At 39.5% G+C, this 20,246-nt stretch overlaps 2 protein-coding genes across 2 annotated transcripts; both read left to right on the forward strand.

Moving 5' to 3' along the window:
- The first annotated feature begins 1,779 nt into the window (after positions 1-1,779).
- Positions 1,780-7,161, forward strand: bet1l (Bet1 golgi vesicular membrane trafficking protein like). The gene is made up of 4 exons (XM_022764562.1): positions 1,780-1,816; positions 4,813-4,898; positions 5,219-5,275; positions 5,869-7,161. Exons 1-4 carry the CDS (start codon positions 1,798-1,800, stop codon positions 6,034-6,036), a joined length of 330 nt encoding a protein of 109 aa, XP_022620283.1. The 5' UTR covers positions 1,780-1,797; the 3' UTR covers positions 6,037-7,161.
- Positions 6,777-19,809, forward strand: LOC111235951 (deformed epidermal autoregulatory factor 1 homolog). The gene is given in 15 exon segments (XM_022764526.1): positions 6,777-6,812; positions 8,088-8,151; positions 8,154-8,360; positions 9,361-9,458; positions 10,003-10,129; positions 10,349-10,498; positions 10,942-11,081; positions 11,535-11,600; positions 12,820-12,867; positions 13,733-13,856; positions 14,220-14,366; positions 16,632-16,927; positions 17,125-17,223; positions 17,420-17,509; positions 18,019-19,809. Coding segments are annotated over 15 exon segments (1,794 nt in total). The 3' UTR covers positions 18,121-19,809.
- Positions 19,810-20,246: the final 437 nt, after the last annotated feature.

Raw genomic sequence — 20,246 nt, forward strand, 5'->3', positions numbered from 1 at the left:
CTTAGAGGGACATACCAGGTCTACACACACCAGGTCTGCACAAACCAGGTCTACACTGACCATATTTAAACCTACTGCTGCAGCTATTTCTGCTCGAGGGACACACCAGATCTGCACTCAACAGCTCCATACACCAGGTCTACACACATCAGGTCTACACACAGCAAGTTTAAACACACCAGGTCTGCACACACCAGCTCTACACTGAACTAAACCTACTGCTGCAGCTCTTCCTGCTGAGAGGAACAGACCAGGTCTAAACACACTTCAGGAGATGTAAAACTGAAGACAGGGAGGTCAGAGTGTAAGCTACTTTAAAACTAAGGAAGCAACCACCAGAAAACCCCCCAGTAACCAGTTAGTATCCCATAGCAACCATAAAGAAAACTCTGGAAACCAGCTAGTGTATCCTAACAACCACCAAGAAACAGCCTCGCAACCAACTAGCTGTAATGTCTATCCTGTCCTCAGTGCTCTGACTGCATTAGTTGTTTTTCAGAACTGTTTCATTTGTTACACACACACACACAAACACAAACACAAAACTCACACACTTCCCTTCCCCCCACCCTCTGAGCAGCAGTGATTCAGACTGACGTCAGGTCGCACACACACACACGTGACTCACACACACATACACACACAAAGGTGGATTACGGCGCATAGAGAAACAGGAGGATTAACTGAACTCACTCACTCACTCACTCACACACACACACACACACACACACACACACACACACACACACACACACACACACAAGATGATATCACTGTTTCATATTTGCATGATAGTGTTCTCACACTGAGCTAGAGTGACATTTGACCCCACACTCTAATGGGGACTACCACAGCAGTATTTTAAGGACACATTGGAAAGATCAGACAAGGACTGGCCACATCACATTATCCAGTCCTGGATTCATACTGCCACAAATTCATGATTGATACACATGTCTGACATGCATTTTTTTTTATCCAGTACACACTTAACTGCATGTTGCAACTCAAACCTGAGGATGATTAAGACACAGGCTGTTGTAGTTCAAATAAATACATTCATCCCGCAAAGAAGTTTAAAGCCTGTGAAATAAACTCATTCAGCAGTGGGTAAACTGACCTGGGATTGGCTCACCAGTCTGTACAGTTTGTGTTTGCTACCACCCCGTGGTCACACAGAGTCAATACACTGCAGAAAGACCACACTTGAAAACCTGATATCCACTGCATTTTACTGTTGTACCTGTGTGAATGGAACAACCAGGAGCTGGGTGCTATGAACGGGAAGAGCTGGAGTAACTACAGCAAAACAAATAATGATCAATAATAATAATAATTCATGAGCATCAGTCTTTTTTAAAAAAAGAGAAAAGAAAAAAAGTTGTAAATAAAAAAAGATTTGTACCTCATGCACGTAATTTAAAATGTTGTATCATATTCATCTAAAAAAGTATTAATATTCCATTATTCCATATTTTTATGCATGGTAATGTGTTTATTTTGTTCCTGGGACATACTTGGCAGGAATATATATAAGTATATTAAAAAAAATCAAACAAATTGTTTGTTTGGATCAAGAAATAAAATCACAATTTAGTCTGTAATTTTGTTTTTTGTAACTGTATTTTTTATCATGATTATTTTTGTTTTTACCAGTTGCTGATGCTGGACTACCGAAGTGATAAGAAAACATCATACACACAAACCAGTGCTGTTTGCTTAAAGAGGTGCTGGTGTGGGGGGCGTGGTCACACGTTTGAAAACTGTAAACAGCTGAGCGTGACGTCACCCATCAACATGGCGGACTGGAACAGAGGTACTGCTTTTCGACACGTATTCACTTCTATATTCAGCCGTTAACCGTCTCTAGCATCACAAAGCTAACGTTAAAGCAGTTTGACGGGGTATAGAACCTAAATGACGAAGCAGGTCGGCGGTTGTGTATCATCTCTGGGTCCGTAGTTACTTCACTTAGAGCCGAAAACAGGCCTGCTAAAACAGCTTTGCTAGCTGAGGAGTTAGCTGCTAAAGTACTTATAGGTTAGCTGTGCTAACTTTACAAAGGTCTGGGCGACGATGAACAGAAAGGTTTATCGGTCCAAAAAATCATAACATTAATTATACGGTTTACAAGGAAGAACTCTTGTGTTAATCACTGACCGAGAAAGCTGGTTTGTTTACTGCAAATTGCTGAATGGAAATACATGGTCTATGCTGGTCAATACACGAGACAATATATTTTTCTTGTCAAGATAAGTCTAAACTGTTTATAGTGAAGTATTTGTCTCTTTACATCTATGGATGTTTCAGCAAGACTGGAAATCAGTAAGCAGAACCGATTTAGTATTAGTTAGCATCAGGGGAGTCCTTAACATTTTCATGACAGATGTTACTTGGTAAACCGTTATTAGGGTTACTGTTAGGTTGTGAAAGACTGCCTTTAGATGGACGCCTCGTTATGTTTTAGAATGGTGGAGCAAACTTGGAGAGGTACATTAATATATGTTAATTAAAAAAAAGACTGTAATTTAAAACAGTTTTCTGGGTTTTTACACAACCTTACCTCTTGGATTAAGTCAAGATTGGTTATACTGGGTGTAACAGGACAGGAAATTATTACGTCTGATGTTCAGACTTTGTCCTGTGTGCACAGAAAGCCTGTTTAACATATATAATTATATTTCTTCATGACGGAGTGGCTCTGAGGCGTCTTCTTGTTTAATTATGTTAACCAAAAATGTAAAATTATACTACTAGATTTTAGTATTGAGGTGCAATTACATTCACGCTTCATTCCTTCCCTCCATCCTCTTCTGACGAACATACTTAATTTAATTCAAATGTTATTTCTGGAAATATATTAATCTTTGCGGTGCAAAGTTTGTTACACTCTAAGATGGATAACGACCGTTAATGTAGGCTAACGCTAATTAACGGTTAAAATAACACCTATACAGCGGAATGATACATGTAGTCAAAAGTCCCACAGTGAGTACCCAGCACTCATGGACTGCCTCTTGTCCACTCAAATTACTAGCTAACTGTTGTGTAAATTACACGGATTTTTGGACATTTCTCACTTTCCCCCGGTGGTCTGAATAACTCGCTGCTGCTCTGTCTTGTCTGTCTGTGCGCTGTCAGTGTCCTCTTATCGCGCCGCGACGCTATCAGTTATGAACTATTTTTCCTGATCCGCCGAATTATCCAACTGTATTTATGAAATAGGCAGATACAAGGGTGGGGCGAGACCGTGTCTGGTAACCAAGGCAACACAACTTAGCAAATACACATTAATTGTAAGCTAACTTAGAAATTTACTTTTGAATACTTAGCACGGTGCTGAACGATGACTGACTGACAAAGTGCTTTTCGCGCCATCTCCAGCGGTTCAGAGCTAACGTTAAAGCAGATTGACGGACTGTAAAAAATGACGAAGCGGGTTTTTCATGTCTGAATCCATAGTTACTTCACCATTTAACTGTCTCCATTTGAAGTAGCCAGATACCACAAGTTAGGGGCGTCAACATGTCTAGTTAACCAAGGCAACACAACTTATTAAATGCACATAAAATGTAAGCTAGCTCAGAAATTAAATTTTGAAAACTTACCACAGAGCGAAAAGATGACTGAACGTCAAGTTGTGCTGTTCGCGCCGTTAGTGATTACTTCTTCTTCTTTGAACTTTGGCGGTTGGCAAACAACGAATTGGTGCATTACGTCACCAACTGGAATGGAGTGTGGATCAGAATGTGTAGTAGCCTACTCATACTCCAATAATAATAATAATAAACCCTCATATTCTCCCAATCAGATTTGTTATTCTTAGATACTGAAATAGGATCTGATAGCATTCCTTTGAGTTCTTTTGTATTGGATGTATTTAAAATCAAATTTTATTTTTATCTTTCTCAAATTTTGAATCATATTGAGTGTCTGTTTGATATTTTTGACAATAAAGCATAACATGCTTGTCTTGTTCACAGTAGTCACATTTGGCGGTTAAAGACTGTAAGAGCCTGATGATGAGAACTGATGATGTCTGATAAGTGCACAAAGATGACATATTTCCGGCCAACCCGGAAGTTAGCACCACCCTGGTTAAACCATGGCATCTCACACATTCTTGCTCACATGTCCATCTAAGATTCTCAATTAAATTCCCAGAAACTGTAATCAGTATGCACATACCACAGTAATTACAGAAAAATAGACACTAAGATCCGAGACTGATAGTAAACAACATCTTAATTATTAGATAACGGAAACAGGAACTTAAATAGCAGTTATTAGTTATGTAGAATTAATTCGCAAGAATTTCTTTAAAGAACTGTTACATTCATATTGCTTTAAAAAAGAGATGGATCCATTTAAATACAATTAAATGTTCATTTATTTGTTAAAAACATATTTTTTATGGAAAAATTCTACATTTTTGCAGGTAACATGTTGTGAGCATGTTATACTGCAGGTTCCCAACCAATAAATTCTATTTTTCATAAAAACCTTTCTATAAGACATCAGATTTGTTTTAGGAGATTGTTATGAAACTATGGGACGAGTAAAATAAAGTGTCAGAGATTAAGACACTGATTGAGACATTACAGAAGGCACTGGCAGACTTTGCTTACATTTAATTATCAATTTCACACTTGTAAGTGAAAAAGACAAGCCTAACTTACAGAATCTACTGAGGACTTACCACAGAAACACAGTGATGGACTCATAACCCGGTTTCCCTGCCCGCGCCACTACATAAAGTCAGGACTTAAACCACTGCTTCTTTTCTAATCCGATGTGTTTGTGTGTTTTCAGGCCATGGCTCCGTGGAGGACCTGCTGGATGCTGAAAACAAACGTCTGGCTGACAACCTGGCCACCAAAGTCTCCAGACTGAAATCTGTGAGTCTCAACGAACAATTACTTTCTTCATCCACCAGTTTCATCATTTAATGACAAGTCAAACAGCTGTCAGTATTCATGTGACACTGAAATGAATTAGAACAGAGAGTCTAAGGACAGAGGGTGTTGTATGCTGTATAGATTTTAAAGCCCCATGAGGCTAATTTTGTGATATTTGGTTGTACAAAAAAAAACTAATATATCTTTTGCTGTTCTGGACTTTGTTGTAAGCTCCCCTTTCACAATCTGCTTTCATGTTCACTTCTCTGTTTGTAGTTTGACTCTGAAATGATGCAAACATGTATTTCTGTATCTGACAGCTGGCATACGACATCGACAGAGAGGCTGATGATCAGAACGAGTATCTGGACGGCATGGTGAGTCCATCTGATCTATGAAGAAATGTAGAAAATACAATTCATTTACATGCCGTGACCTTGGAAAGAGCTGTTTTCCACAATTTTTTTTTTTTTTGCAAAAATGCAAAAAAAAATTATTTTAGTCAGTTCATTAATTTGCAATTACATTGATAACTGATTGATTGTTCACTACTCACTTCTCAGCCTAAAACAACAAACATTCCAGTTGTAGGTTCTCAGATGTGAACTTCTTGCTTGTTTTACAAAATAGTAAACTGAATATTTTTGGGTTTTGGACTGTTGGTTGGACAAAACAAGACATTTGAATCTTTCACTTCCAGCTCTGGGACAAAATTATAGGCTTGTTTTTTTTTTTTCAGATACCAAAAAATGAATCAGTAAAATCCAGAAAATAATCTCCAGATTAATTGATAATGAAAATGATTGTTGGTTGTAGCCTTAAAATTGACTTTAGGAAACACGACTCTTCTGGATTCAAATGCATTTTTTTGAAAATGTGAAGGGGGCATGTTGTAGCTAAAATCTGGGTTAAGTTGCTTTAAATAACATCTTCCCTTCATCCGTTCTTCTTCTGCTCATGTTCCTTTTAGGACTCAAACTTCCTCAGTGCGACAGGCCTGTTGAGTGGCAGCGTGAAGCGTTTCTCCACCATGGTGCGATCTGGCAGAGACAATCGCCGCATCCTCTGCTACGTCTCCATAGGCCTGGTGGTGGTATTCTTCCTGCTCTACTACATGGTCTCCAGGATTCAACGTTGATGTGAAAACCAGATCAACCAGGAGCTGGTCCTGATGTGGAGCTGAGACTTTTGAGACTCTGACGTCATATCTGATTGATTTAAATCATCCCTGTGGTTTTCCTGCACAGGAGAGGACTTTTTAACAAACAAACAGGAAATGGACAAAAAAACATTTTGTTGAATTGTTGAACTGACCAGCAAGGGATGGTGGAAACATTAGCAGTCATGGAGTCTCTAAAGAAAAACAAAAACTGGACTTTGGCCTTTCCTGTTGCAAGCCAGGAAGTCCCAATGTGGGCAAACACAGGGCAGAGCCTGAATGCAGGTGTGCATGGTACCCACCACAGCTGAGTGTGATGGGCCAATAAACCCCAGAACATAAAGTTCAGTACAGACTAACTGTCTCAGTTCCAGACTACACAATAATTTAAAGCAGATTTTTAATTGCAGCTGATCTGTTCATGCTGCAAAATTGCTCAAGAATATATATTACAAACTAAAAAACACAAAAGAGCGAGTTGATGTTGCACAGCAATGCTCAAAGGAAATGAAGGAACAACACACATCTGCAAAAAATAATAATACATTTTCATTTTTAGTGGTGAGACAGCTGCAAAGAGGACTTTTTAAGGATGTTTTGTAGTAGCAAAGCTACTTTTTCCTGGCAGTTACTATAGAATATTCACTGTCTGCCAATTTGTATGTAGTGTGGAACTGGGACAAAGCAGGTGATGGTTTGACATTTTAATATGTTAACAAATGGCTTCAGTTGATGGACAGAAGACAGGGCTACAGGTAAATGTTCACACCACACACTGTAACATGTGATTCAGTTTTTTAGTTTTTTTAAAACAAAAACAACATTAAAACACCTGTGTTTTTCAGTTGTGGTTCAGTTTACTTCAGTGTGTGTTTGTGGCTCAGCCTGTTTCTTCCTAATTATTATTATTAAAAGTTGGGACCTGTCCTGTTCATGGTTTACAGCAACATTTTGTCCATAACGTGGGGGTAGGGGACATTTAAAAGGGTTGAAAAGTGTTTATTTTCTTTATGTGTTCACATTCCAGGCTCTTGACTGCTGATCAGCCAAGGCAGACATTTAATATTTTTATTAATACACATGCAATAAATGGTTTTAATTGTGGAACTTGTTTGGGAAAATTGCTTTTTACATGATTCTTTACGGTTCTGGGCATTATTTGAGATATACTGGCAATAATTTATGATTTTCTTTTTCATAATACAGTCTTCAATAAAAAAAGTGAATATTTTATTTTGATAAAGTAAAAAATAATAAATTATAATTCAATAAAAGCCTCTACAAGACTCCAACAATACATCACATCAGTGTCATGTCAACTGTAAAAAATATAATATTCATATTACTCACAGTTAGTTGTACCATACACAGAGGACTGAAACCAGGATTTCAGAAATGCTGAGGTCACATGTCCCTAAACCAAGTCTCCATTTTGATCTTATCATTTTCAATTAGATTTTGTGTCTTTTTTACTTAATAACACACTGAATCAGCAGCTGCTTTAAACCCTCAGGAGCACTTTGTTCATATCGGAGGGTAAACAGGATTTATTTGGGAAAACTTTTGTGTTTGTTACTTTCAGAAGCAGGTTTCAGATGAAATCAGAGGTTGGGTGAATATAAACAAACTGGAAAACTGTTTATGAATTAATCGTCAGCACAAAAACAAAAATAAGTTACAACAGCAAATAATTCTACAGCAAATGAATTTAAAGAATGTTAACACTTGGGTTCGTTGATATGAACTCGGAATAGAAATAAATTGTCTGTAATTTTTTTTTTCTCTGATCCTTATTTCTGTTTTGGCCGCTGTGTGTCGCTTCGGGTCGAGTCGTGTTTTTCCGGCAGTATCCGGTGCATCTCTTTCCTCGACTTCATGAAAAAAACAAACAGTCGGGCTGTCTTCCTCCCACCGCATTAGGTCTCCTGATTCCTTAACGTTGCCGTATAATATATGGGAGGAAATATTACTAATTCATCGATTATCGTTAACACGTTCTGTAATTGCGGTTCTTCTCCGGTTCGTACCAGGCTCGGCTGCACTCGGACCCCGCTCTGCCCCGCTGCTGCTCGGTCACATTCGGCTGTTGTCGTTCGGCGGAAGAATGGACGAAGCGGACTCGGCCACGAAGGCGCTCGGGCTGGATGAACCGCCCATCGGCGGGCCGCCGGTGGAGGGAGTGGGCTCGGATACCGAGTCGGAGGCCGAAGTCACCACGATGGCGGTGATGGCGGAACCGGGAAACATCGACATGGGAGCCGAGTCCCTGCCGAACTCAGACGAGGCCGAGGCGGCATTTGCAGGTGAGGCGGGCTTTAGCTAGCAGTAGGCCGCTGCTGTCCGTGGTGGCGCTAAAATACAAAATGATGACAATGTTAGTTAGCTTCACGTCGTTTGTGGAAGGGGAGAGCTCAGACCAATGACTGTATATTAAGACAAACTGGTTTTAATTTAATTTAAATCCTCTCGTCGATAAAAGGGTCCCTGTAACGATTCTGACATGCAACTGCAAACAGCTCTTCAACAATAAGTCAACCACCGTAGCTTCTGCACGTTTGTGATACACGACAGTTTCGCATATTTACCAAACTACATTCAATCTTTTCGCAATTTAACGGTTTGTAACATTGGTAGGATATTCCTTATTTATATATAACAGTGGACATATCCTATTCAATTTATCTTGGGCTCTCAAATTCGGCAAAGATAAATAATAAATTGATAATCATAATAAAAAAAAAATACCACTTTTAGATGTGGAATAAAAAATAAAATAGGTTAATTAACTAACATGTAACATTCACATCCTGCTGTAACAAATACTTACCACAGTAGACCATACACACTGCATAATTTAATTGACTATCTGTGCAATATCACTTATCTGCTGCTATTTTCTTGTTTGTTATATTTAATGTCTAATTAATTATTATATTATTAATCTTTTTTAAGTACTTGATATTGTATTTTTTGCAGTTTTTCCTTCCTTGACTGTCCACTTTGCTGCTGTAACACAAATAAAGGAATATCTTATATCATCTTAAATTTTTAACATTGAAACTAGTGATTTGACTGACTCAAACACACAATAGAAAATAGCTTCTGATTCTGGTTATGTTGATTGATTCTCATATTGCCCTGTATAGCTCTTCATGCTGTCATCATAACACTCAGTTTGGTTTGGAGTTTGAATTATTTTCTCCTTACTTGGCAGGTGTACTGTTGTAGCTATGATGCAGTGGACGTACTGATTTGAGGATGTATGTGATTATAAAATATTTTGAATCTCTCATTGTTGATCAGAGGTGACGGCGGTGACGGTGGCGGACGTTCAGGCTGCAGAGGACAACGTCTTCACCACAACCGTCGCCACGTCAGGAAGCCTCCCTGAACACGTGCTGGTAGATCAGCAACACACACTGATGGTCACACCCACTGCATATGATCAGTGTCACTCTGTATGTACAGTCTGTGCCGTCAGATTAGATGAGAGCAATAATCAGGTCAAAGTGAAGCCTTCATTGTTTTCATCCTGCTTCCAAAACCCTTTATAAGCAGCCTGTGCAGAGCTCAGCAGGAATAAGAAATACATGTTTTGATCATTTGTGCACATTAAATTACAAATTATTCATTCTTATCCTCACATTAATCATTCTTCATCATAATTCATGCTCCAGAATGCTGCAGGTGCACATCTGTAGACTTCTGATTCAGAGATCTGGCAACTTTTTAATTCCAATTTAATTTAATTATTTGATGTTGGTGTCTAAAATGTCTTTAATCCACCTACAGGAGCCCGACAGGTCCAGTACAACCTCAGTCATTGTACTTCCTGTGCTCCCAACGCCCTCTGCTGTCAGACAGTTGAACCTCCTATACTACACCATCTTTGTGTTTATACTGTGTGTGTGTGTGTGTGTGTGTGTGTGTGTGTGTGTTTTACAGAGTGGGAGGACAACCCTCCAGCTGGGTGAAGGTCTCAGTACCCAGAAGGCCACTTTGATTGTGGTTCACACCGACGGCAGCATCGTGGAGGCGACTGGCCTCAAGTCTGCCACCGCCATCGCACCAGGTGTGTGTGTGTGTGTGTGTGTGTGTGTGTGTGTGTGTGTGTGTGTGTGTGTGTGTGTGTGTTACTACTGAGAAGATCCTGCTGTCTCTGAGGCGTCCGCATTGAACCAAGCTGTTAAATAACAACTATAAAAACCTGAACTTGAAGCACAGTGACGTCCACCACTCTCTCTGAGATCCATCCGTCTCTGTTTGTTTTGTCCTCCTGTGCGTCCCTTAGGTCAACAGACCACGCCCACCCCGCTGACCCCACCCCAGGACAAAGACTCCTGCTCTAAGTACAACTGGGACCCCTCAGTCTACAACAACGAGCTGCCAGTCCGCTGCAGGAACACCAGTGGAGTCCTCTACAAGAACCGACTGGGATCAGGTGATCAGCACACCTGTAGTCAGAGTAACGTTACCAGTTTAAACCAGGATTTAAACCAGGCTTTCTTCAGTAAGCCACATTTATGTTCTGTTTTAGTTACTATTGATACTTATACCTCCAGACGAACCTGGTCCTGGTCCGGTTAGTTTTGAGGCTTAGCTTCACCTCAGGCTGAACCAGTACTACAATGTACCACTCTGTTTTCTCCAAATTCCTCCTTACAGTTTCTCTTTACTGCCAATTTACTGTTCATGTCAGATTGATCACATTTTGACAGACTGTAAGCTGCAGAAATTTCCAACTAAAAATAAGTTTAACACAGCTTTAGCACTGATGATTCATCCTGCAGAGTTTCATGTTGATCCAAAACTTTTGTCCGAGACTAATTTGTCCTGTTATTACCCCCCCACACTGACTGTTGTGTTGTGTTGTGTTGTGTTTAGGGGGTAAAGGTCGTTGCATCAAACACAATCAGCAGTGGTTCACGCCCACTGAGTTTGAAGGTCTGGCAGGAAGAGCGAGCAGCAAAGACTGGAAGAGGAGCATCAGATACGCCGGCAGACCTCTGCTCTGCCTCATACAGGTACTGCCGCACTGATACGCCGGTATGAATAGGCAAAGTTTATTTATACAGCACCATCCAGAGACAGGGCAGTTCAAAGTGCTTTCAATAGAAGATAAAGATGACAATAAAATAGCATTTAAAAAAAACAAAAAAAAAACAAATGTGAATAAATAAAACTATTGGAATAAGTCATATCAACATTGCATAAAAAATCAGGTAAGAAACTGAGAAGTGCTGCAGAAATAAAAGGCATTAAAAACAAGGAAATGCAAACATGGCACAAGATTAAAAAGATGCATTACAGCTACTTTATGACTGCTGTACTACACACTGTTACACCATACCAAGCACTTTTACAGTTTGTATTCAGATCAGCTGATTCTGAACAGAAAGCTCTGTGTGTGTGTGTGTGTGTGTGTGTGTGTGTGTGTGTGTGTGTGTGTGTGTGTGTGTGTGTGTGTGTGTGTGTAGGAGCGTATCCTGAACCCCCACGCTGCCTCCTGTACCTGTGCAGCCTGCTGTGACGACCTGACGGCGGTGAGTCGGTTCAGATTGTGGTTTAGACAGACTTCAGATAAACGTTTACTTCTTGACTATCTAAAGTTTCACTGTGGTACAATGAATTCTGGGTAAATTAAGACTTTAAAAAAAAAAAAAATGGCTGACCCAGGAAAAGCATCCACATGCTCAGCTCTATTTATGTGTTTACCTTCAGCAGTAAACGTCTGTCTTCAGGAAGAATTCAACAGTTAAAAGGACGTTTTACTTGAAATGTGAAACAATACAAAGAAAAATCAGATTTGGAAAAGAAATAGCCGCGATCTCTTAATCTTTGTTGTAGATCTCTTTATCTTCTCGTTGCTCTCTCCTTAGTCTGAAATGAATCACTCTTCATCTTTATGAAACGGTCTGACTTGCTTTAGAATAACCTATGAGCAAAATTAAGATTGACTTAACACGACAGACCAGTCTATAACACCTTTGTGAAACCCCTGGAGTTGTAATGTCTTTCCAGTAAAATATTCAATGATTATCTGCTCAGCGTTTCCAGATCAGGCTTTTTATTTGAACATGCAGGTAAGAATAGTTTGCAGCAGCTTGTTATAATCTTACTTTACTTTAGATATTATTTGGACGATTTCCTCTGAAGCTGTTTGCCACATTTGACTGACTGAGGGAATGACCGTGACCGACTATGGTCTGAGTTCAGTAGACCTGACACACAGTGACGCATGATAACTGATGACTAACAGATTGGATTTCAGTTTATTACAACCATATTATTTCATTTTCAAATAATTATTTGGTTACGAAGTCACAGCTTGTGTAACTTTATTCAAAAACCTTGGCAGAGATCATTTTTCATTATTGTAACCGTGGTTTTGGGTTCACCTAAAGAAAACTCATGGTGCGTCTTTACAAAATGTTTTTATGTTTCTTCTTTTACACAGCCTCGGACTATAAAGAGGAAAAGCTCTGGAGAGGCAAATTAGATCATTTTCTTCCTTCCCAGCAGCACAGGATAAAAACAAAAATGGATTTAAGGAAGGAAACCAGAAAGCCAAAATAAAAGATTAGGCCTCTTTTATGCTGATTGGGTTGGTTTGAGGGTGGGGTTGGGGTATCTGGTGTCTGTCAAATCTGGCTCTGGCTCTGTGATGACCGTGGTGAACAGACAGGCTGAGGAAACACTTTGAGGACTAAACATGGATGTTAACCTGTGTCTGTCTGTCTGTCTGTCTGTCTGTCTCTCCAGTGTCCGAAGGATAGTGGAGAGACTCTGGCAGCAGAAAACATCAGTATGGTAAAAGTTCATTTTTGTTTTTCTGTCATCATCTCCTCCTGGTTTTAAACCTGTGATCCGTATCTGGTCTTTACATTGTAATCTCAGTTTGTATGACGATTGCACCTCAGTATCCAAACCTGAAGGACAAGTCAACAAGTCCACTGGTCTGCTGCTTCTTATGAATCCTTATTTAAATACAGAAGAGAGACGTGACCCTGCTGAAACACCAGGACGTGTGTTAATATGTTGATTGAATAATATAAAAGGAAAGGTTTTGCTGCTTTTCTCTGTATTATATCATTATAAACTGAATTTCTTTATGTTTTTTTTACTAAACTATTGACCCTGAGAAACTGGGGACGACATTTTGTTTTGATGCTTTATAGACTGAGAATAAAGATAGGATCATTAGTTGCTGCTTTATTGTCAAGTACAGATTGTTGACCCCAACTGTCTGGTTAGATAATCTTGTTTATTTATTCTTTAGTCAGATTGTTCTTAATTTAAAAAATCTTTTCATCAGTTTTAGTGTTTTTTTTTAATAGTTTTTAATTAAGACAAAGTTCTGTTTATATTTTTATTTAACATTTGACAACTTTAGCTTCTTTACTTCAATAAAAAACAGTTTTGAAGTAAGTAAAAACAGCTACTATATGTGTTGTTGAACTTCCATGACTAGCATCTGCCTCTGTTTTAAAACTTTGTTTACAGGAGAACAAAAAACAAAAGTCTGAGTAAAAGAAATGATTGTTTAGTCTTAATTTTCATTTAATGAGGTCTTCAATTTAGATTTTTGAAATGGTGCATGAAACCCTGTTTATATTTAAGCTTCTGTAAAAACCATCTCAACTGCTGTTCCTTCCTTTCCTCTCTGTCGGTCCAGACCGGTCCGGTCCGCCTCTTCGTCCCGTACAAGAGACGGAAGAAGGACACGGACCCGCCGCTCGTCCTCCCTAAAAAGGAACTTCCTGCCACCAAAAACATCACGCTGACCCCTGGGACCACATGTACGTCAGGTGACCTCAGTGTGACACGTGTCATCCAGCAGAAGAAACACTAACATTCAAACAGTTTGTAGTTCAGGATCAGCAGGTTCACGAGCTCGCAGTCCCAGCAGCTTGTTTTAAACAGAGTCACAGAGGAAGTAGTAGTTTGCATTTCTTGACCTTTGAACCCCTTAAAATTCCAATCACATTATTCACCACCATCTTGTAAAACACCTGAATTAAATTCAGTATTGAGTCACTGGAATTCATAAAATATGAATGAACATATTGGATGTTCTGATGTTTGTAAGTTTCCATCGGATCTGTGTTGTGAACTTTTAAACCTCGTCTTCAAGTGTCTGACATATCTGTCCTCCGCCACAGTCACCGTGTCCCCGTCAGGACAGTTCACCACCGCCGGAGCCTTGACCTTCGACCGCACTCCGTCAGGTGACGCCACTGCCGCCGCCGCTGCCGCCGCCATCATCTCGGAGGGCTCGTCGCAGAGCGAGGTGTTCGCAAGCACCGCAGGTACCGTCCACCACTGATGCCAGTTATTTTGAAGACTGTCCGTCATCTGTAGAACATTTTAAAGCTACAACCATAAGTCCATCAATCTAAATTTTTAATTTTAAAACAAAATTTCAAGCAAATATGTCAAAAATTCAAACGTTCCAGCTTCTAAAATGTGACTATTCTCTGGTTTTCTTAGTCTTTTATGATAGTAAACTGGATATATTTGGGTTTTTGAACTGTTGGTTGAACAAAGCAAGACATTTGAGGACATCATGGATCCCACACGGATTTTACAAAATAAAACTCAAAATAAACCTTTTTTGTGCTCTTTAACAAAGATAAAAACCTCCATGGATTAAACATTTATAACAGAAACTGTAATACTATAATACACATCTTTTATAATGGTGGTCTATGGGGAAAAGGATTTTTTGGTTGCAATACCGTGAGTGACCACTGGGATAAGTATCCAGCTCTCTTTCTACATCCATGGTCCCCCTCCTTAATGATTTGTAGAGGGGTTTCCCACAGACCCCTCACCTGCGGCCTATCCATCATCCTATCAGGCTCTCTCTGATTGGCTGTTGCGTTGCTGTAATGAGCTCTCAGGAGAGCGCGGGTGAATAATGAGACGCCACCACCGCTCGCCGTCCTGATTTCTCTACCTGAAGATAACCGCCTCTTAAAAGGACCAATCAGAGATCTTCCCACATAGATGTGACACTGAGCAACCAAAGCTGACTTATTAAGTTTCTGCTCCACTTGTTTTATTATCAGATGTCTTTTATAATGACAGTGGAAACTTTTAGTTCTGTGTCCAGCTGTGTGAAAACATCTGTACTTGTACTTTTAAGCTCTGACTGAAAAAGTCCGACAAACTCCACCACTAAGGTCTGACAGCCTGTATTTATCCTGACAGTCAAACCCCAGGGCGAAGGAAAGTGTGTGAAGCAGCCGCCGCTGTGCACGGTAATAACTGAAGGTTATTCATCATCGGCATAATCAGCGTTTTTATCAGCTCTTCCTTTTTTTCTCATCTACATTATGATGGCAGGACAGAAAGAGAAAAATGATCAGAGAGATTTTAGTGTGAAAATCAACCTGAGGTCGACTTGTCCGCCGGTTCCCAGTGGAAATTACGCTCCTTGATACCAATTGTAGCAACTGACAACTCGCTTTTTTTTAACATAATCCTGTCAAATGACAAGACTCACTGCAGAAAAGTGACAGTTACACACCGGCTTCTTTCTAGTAAAATAATGGGAGATTTTCCATCAGATTAGGAGGAAAGTAAGAGTCCAGTAAAATAACGTGTTACTGAAAATATAAACCTCCATTTACCTGCTAGAAGAACACTCGCACATTTTTCCCCAGGACGTGTTAAACCACAGTCGGAGATGGATGTCCAATTATTTTTGGACCGGTCTGTTCTCGGCGGAGCTCCGAGCTGTCAGACATTATATGGTGTATGTGGGTCAGGGGAGAATGTATAGAGGACGCACAGACACACTGACCTGGATCTGCTGGTGTTTGATTCTACGTACTTCACTTCTACGTTTTAATGTCTGAGCTGCAGGTTGTTGAAACTGTGGTACTGATGCCAACCTCAGAAAGTGTGACAGCAGGAGCTCCGTCACTCTGTCAGCTGCTCCAGGCTGAGGATTTGTCTTTTTTTAAAAAATTTTTATCATAGATTGAAAACTTTGCATTTTATGAAAACTTCAAACTGAACTCTGGGAAACGAGGATGAGCAGTTTACAGACAAGATTAAATAATCAGCAGTAATGAAACTAATCATTACTGTGAAATAAAATCACCTGGACACACTTGAGATTCTCACAGTTCAATAGTTGTTATAGCAGTTTTCAATAATAAAAGTTATATTATTTTTAATTCTTATAATCATTTTAATGAGCATGAGGAAGGTTTGACTGAATTCTGAACAGATTTTCTGACAGAAAATTATTTGTCAGCAATTCTGATAATTAATTCAGTGTTTAGTAACTTTTTCAGCCCAAATGCCTCAAATTTCAGCCTCTAAAATGTGAATATTTGGTGGTTTTCTTATTATAGTGAACTGAATCTGCACAGTTTTGGGCTGTTGTTTTGTTTAGTGAATTCTCAGGCACATTTTATTTTACTATTTTAGATCATGAGATCATAGATTGTTATAAAATATCTGACAGTTTAGAAATAATGAAAATAACTCATTGTTGTTTGGTGCCTGTGTAAATTAACTTCTTCTTTTTTCTTCTTCTTCTTCTTCTTCTTCTCTCTCAGTGCTGACAGCTTTGCCAGCGTTGGCGGTGACTCCTCAGCCCGTTCAGGCCAAGTTGGCGGTGACGACGACGCCGGCGGCGTCTCCATCTGCGGGGCTGGTGAGCGGGCTGGAGGAGGGGCCAGTAGGGGGGGCGGGGCCGGCAGTGAGCGAAGGGCAGAAGAACACCTGGCTGTACCTGGAGGAGCTGGCCAACACGCTGCTGAGCAACGTGCAGCAGCTGAAGGCTCTGATCGAACAGGCCAAAAACTCCTCAGGGGACACGGCGGGGTTCAAAGGTCAGGGAGGGAGGAAGGAGGTGAGAACACACACACACACACACACACACACACACACACACACACACACACACAGAGACTGAGATTTAGATCAGCAGAATTAAATTATTACACAAATACAAATGAGTGATCTCAGGTGAGCTTACTGAGTTACCTATTGATCGTGTGTGTGTGTGTGTGTGTGTGTGTGTGTGTGTGTGTGTGTGTGTGTGTTCAGTGTGGTTTCAGTCAGTCGTTTCAGAACCAGATTTCCTTTCAGCAGCCAGACGACTCTGAGGCCAAGAGGAGCTCTGACATCACTGAGATCATCATCAACGTATGACACACACACACACACACACACACACACACACACACACACACACACACACACACACACTTGTCTTTTTACAAAGAGCAGCCCTCAAAGCTGTTCTCCAACCTGAGATATCCGGACTTCAAAGAGAAAGCTGAATTAATTTTCTCTGCTCCTCTGTATTTAAACTGTGTGTTTTCCTGTGTTGCCTCTGCAGCAGATGTGTGTGAACTGTGGCCGGGTGGCGATGAGTGAGTGTACGGGCTGTCACAAAGTCAACTACTGCTCCACCTTCTGTCAGAGGAAGGTGAGACTCGCCTCGACGATCCGTCATGTATTATTATTTATTATTTTTAACATTTATTTCACCAAGAAAGTGAATGTAATATATGTAGATATGTCGAAATTTAAATATATGAAATATACATTTATTTGTACATATTTGTAAAAATTATATGTGAAATCTATTTGAAATTTGAGCAATTTCATATATTAACATATATATGTAGCCTATACAAATACACACATTTATGTACAGTATGCTTGTATGGGTGACATATATGGAACCACTACTCTTGATATAGGGACATATATGTGTATATGTATATTACATTTCTGTATGACTGAGGACAACATGTTCTCCTCTGCATCACAAGAATAACATTTGCTGCACACTTAATATGAGTTCCTGTTTGGAGTTCTCCTAAATATGAGTGGAGATGGGAGCAGGAGGGAAATGAATCAGCTGATATTGTCACTTTATCAGGATGACAGTGTAAAGACACGTATGAATATAAACAGTGTTTGTCTCTGCAGGACTGGAAGGACCATCAACACACCTGCTGTCAGTCAGCAGGGGGCGTGGCCGTCCAGGAGGAGGAGCCAATCACAGCCATCGACATGGACAAAGTGAAATGAAGGCGGTCCCGACGTCATCGCCGTCATCAGCTGATGCACACAGGAAGTTCCTTACGTGGACGAAGAGGAAAGTATTCCACTTAACATCTCCTTACTGGAGCTTTTATTGTGAAAGTTTCCCCTCGGACCAGCATGAGAGGAAGGTCTGAGATCTCCTGACAGTTGAACATCATTCACTTCTTAATCAACACACTCTGATCATCAAACTTCTGCTTCAGGAAACAGGAAACTGTCACACGCTGAACTGTACATGAGCAGAATGTGGATAAACTCATCAATCGTTTTCCCCACTACTTTAATTGATTATTTTAACAGTCACTATAATGATGATTTTTATTCCTTATCTTCCCTCGGTGGCTGTTGTCTCTGTCGAAACATCCTCTTGCTGCCATTGTTTCCTCTTGATAAGCAGATTTAAATCTCCAGAGACGTCCTGGGTAAATAAAGGTCAAACACATCAATAAAATAAAAAATAAGATTGGATTAAAACCCCACCCCATCCCGGCCAGTACTTTGATGTGAATTATTTATTGTCTTTTCTAAATGTTATCGTGGTGTTTTTGTTTATTATTGAGATTCATGTTTCACATTGTCAGATTTTAAAGGTTTTTCTTCCCTTTAAAACGCTGTTTGTGGTCCAGTTCTTATTTTTACATGTGAAAGTTTATGTTTTCGTCCGGTTGATCGTCATCTTTCAGGACTTTAAGGCTCTGTAGTTTTCTCTGTTTACATGTGAGTCACAATCAGAAAGATGAAAACCAAAAAGCAGTGGAGTATGGAAGCTCAGAGCTGCCAGTATTTAATTTGCAATTTGTGTGCTCGATAAACATGAGATGTGTGGCAACTCTACGAGAAACCAGAGCAGCTGTTTAATTAGAAATGAGCTAAAATCAAGAACAAATGCACAATTTAAAGCCCAGTTTGCAGTTTAATTTTCAAGTTGAAGCACATTTTATTCATTAAATGGAAGTTAAATATTGTCTGTTGTTAACGGCATCACTTTAACTCGTGACCTCATTTTGTCATTTTAAAAAAAAACACTCAAATTTACAAGGTTTCTTCTTAGATTTTTCTTCGAGCTAAAACAATACAATACAATTACATGAAGGTTTAAGTTTTTATTGTGCAAAATATGATCTTTTCTGTACAAGACTCAGTGGTTCTGTAGTTTTCTGTTGCTACTACTATTTAATTTTCACATTTCTAACACAACGTATTGTTTCTCTGTCAGAGCAGTTGAATAGTGTCCTCTGATTGGTGCATTTCAGCCAATCAGATGTGATGTTTCGACCAGTCGTTTTAATGTTTCAACAGATTTCAGGGGGAAACCTGCTGTTCGGGATGAAATACATTTATATTTTACTCTGATTAGAATTGAGCTAATATCAGGACAGAATTCACATTTTGCAGTTTCATTTATAAGTTCTAGTTGCACATTTTCTGTTCACTGTCATCATTATTATGGCAGCATTGTGATTTATAACACACTGGAGATTATTTGAAAATTGAGTTATTATTTTACTTTTTTTAATGAATTAAATTTACTTGCTTTATATTAATTTGGCAAAATGCAGAAATTTTTATTTAAATTTGAATTCTGACATGTTTTCTATGCAGTGAACCTGAACTTCAATAAAATAAAATCTAAAATCTCCAAAGGATCATAAATAAAAACCTTTGGAGGTTTTCTACCATGTATCACGCCGTCACTGATGTGCAATCTTTACAACTGTTTTCTATCATACTTTATTGCCTTCTTCTGTCACTGTCTTTTCTTCCGTCAGCAGGATTCAGAAGAGACTTGTCTTCATTCATATCCACAGATGTTTAATTTATTAATGAAATGCAGATTTCAGGTTTTATTTTTATCCAACTAGTCTCTGAGGGAAAACGCAGCTTCGTTCCTCCTGCAGGATTCCCACCCGACAGGTTTGTGTTTTCTGTCTCACTTTTAGTTTTTGTATTCAAACAGTTTTCTGTGTTTCTGTGTTTAGTTGCTGGAGACAAGAGTTTAGTGGGTTTTTTTTACATTCCTGACAGTCAGCACTCAGGTGATCTGTCGAGACCGACTCCTGATGAATTGCCGCAGACGTGATGACATTTGATTCTGCTGTGTCTCAGTCCCA

Source organism: Seriola dumerili, unplaced genomic scaffold, assembly GCF_002260705.1.
Source record: "Seriola dumerili isolate Sdu_G_001 unplaced genomic scaffold, Sdu_1.0 BDQW01000550.1, whole genome shotgun sequence".
Classification (NCBI taxonomy): domain Eukaryota; kingdom Metazoa; phylum Chordata; class Actinopteri; order Carangiformes; family Carangidae; genus Seriola; species Seriola dumerili.

Excerpts from the sequence above, each read along its gene's own strand:
- bet1l (XM_022764562.1), top strand. Across the intron at positions 4,899-5,218 it reads AAGTCTCCAGACTGAAATCT|CTGGCATACGACATCGACAG; the intron begins GTGAGTCTCAAC and ends TGTATCTGACAG. Across the intron at positions 5,276-5,868 it reads ACGAGTATCTGGACGGCATG|GACTCAAACTTCCTCAGTGC; the intron begins GTGAGTCCATCT and ends TGTTCCTTTTAG.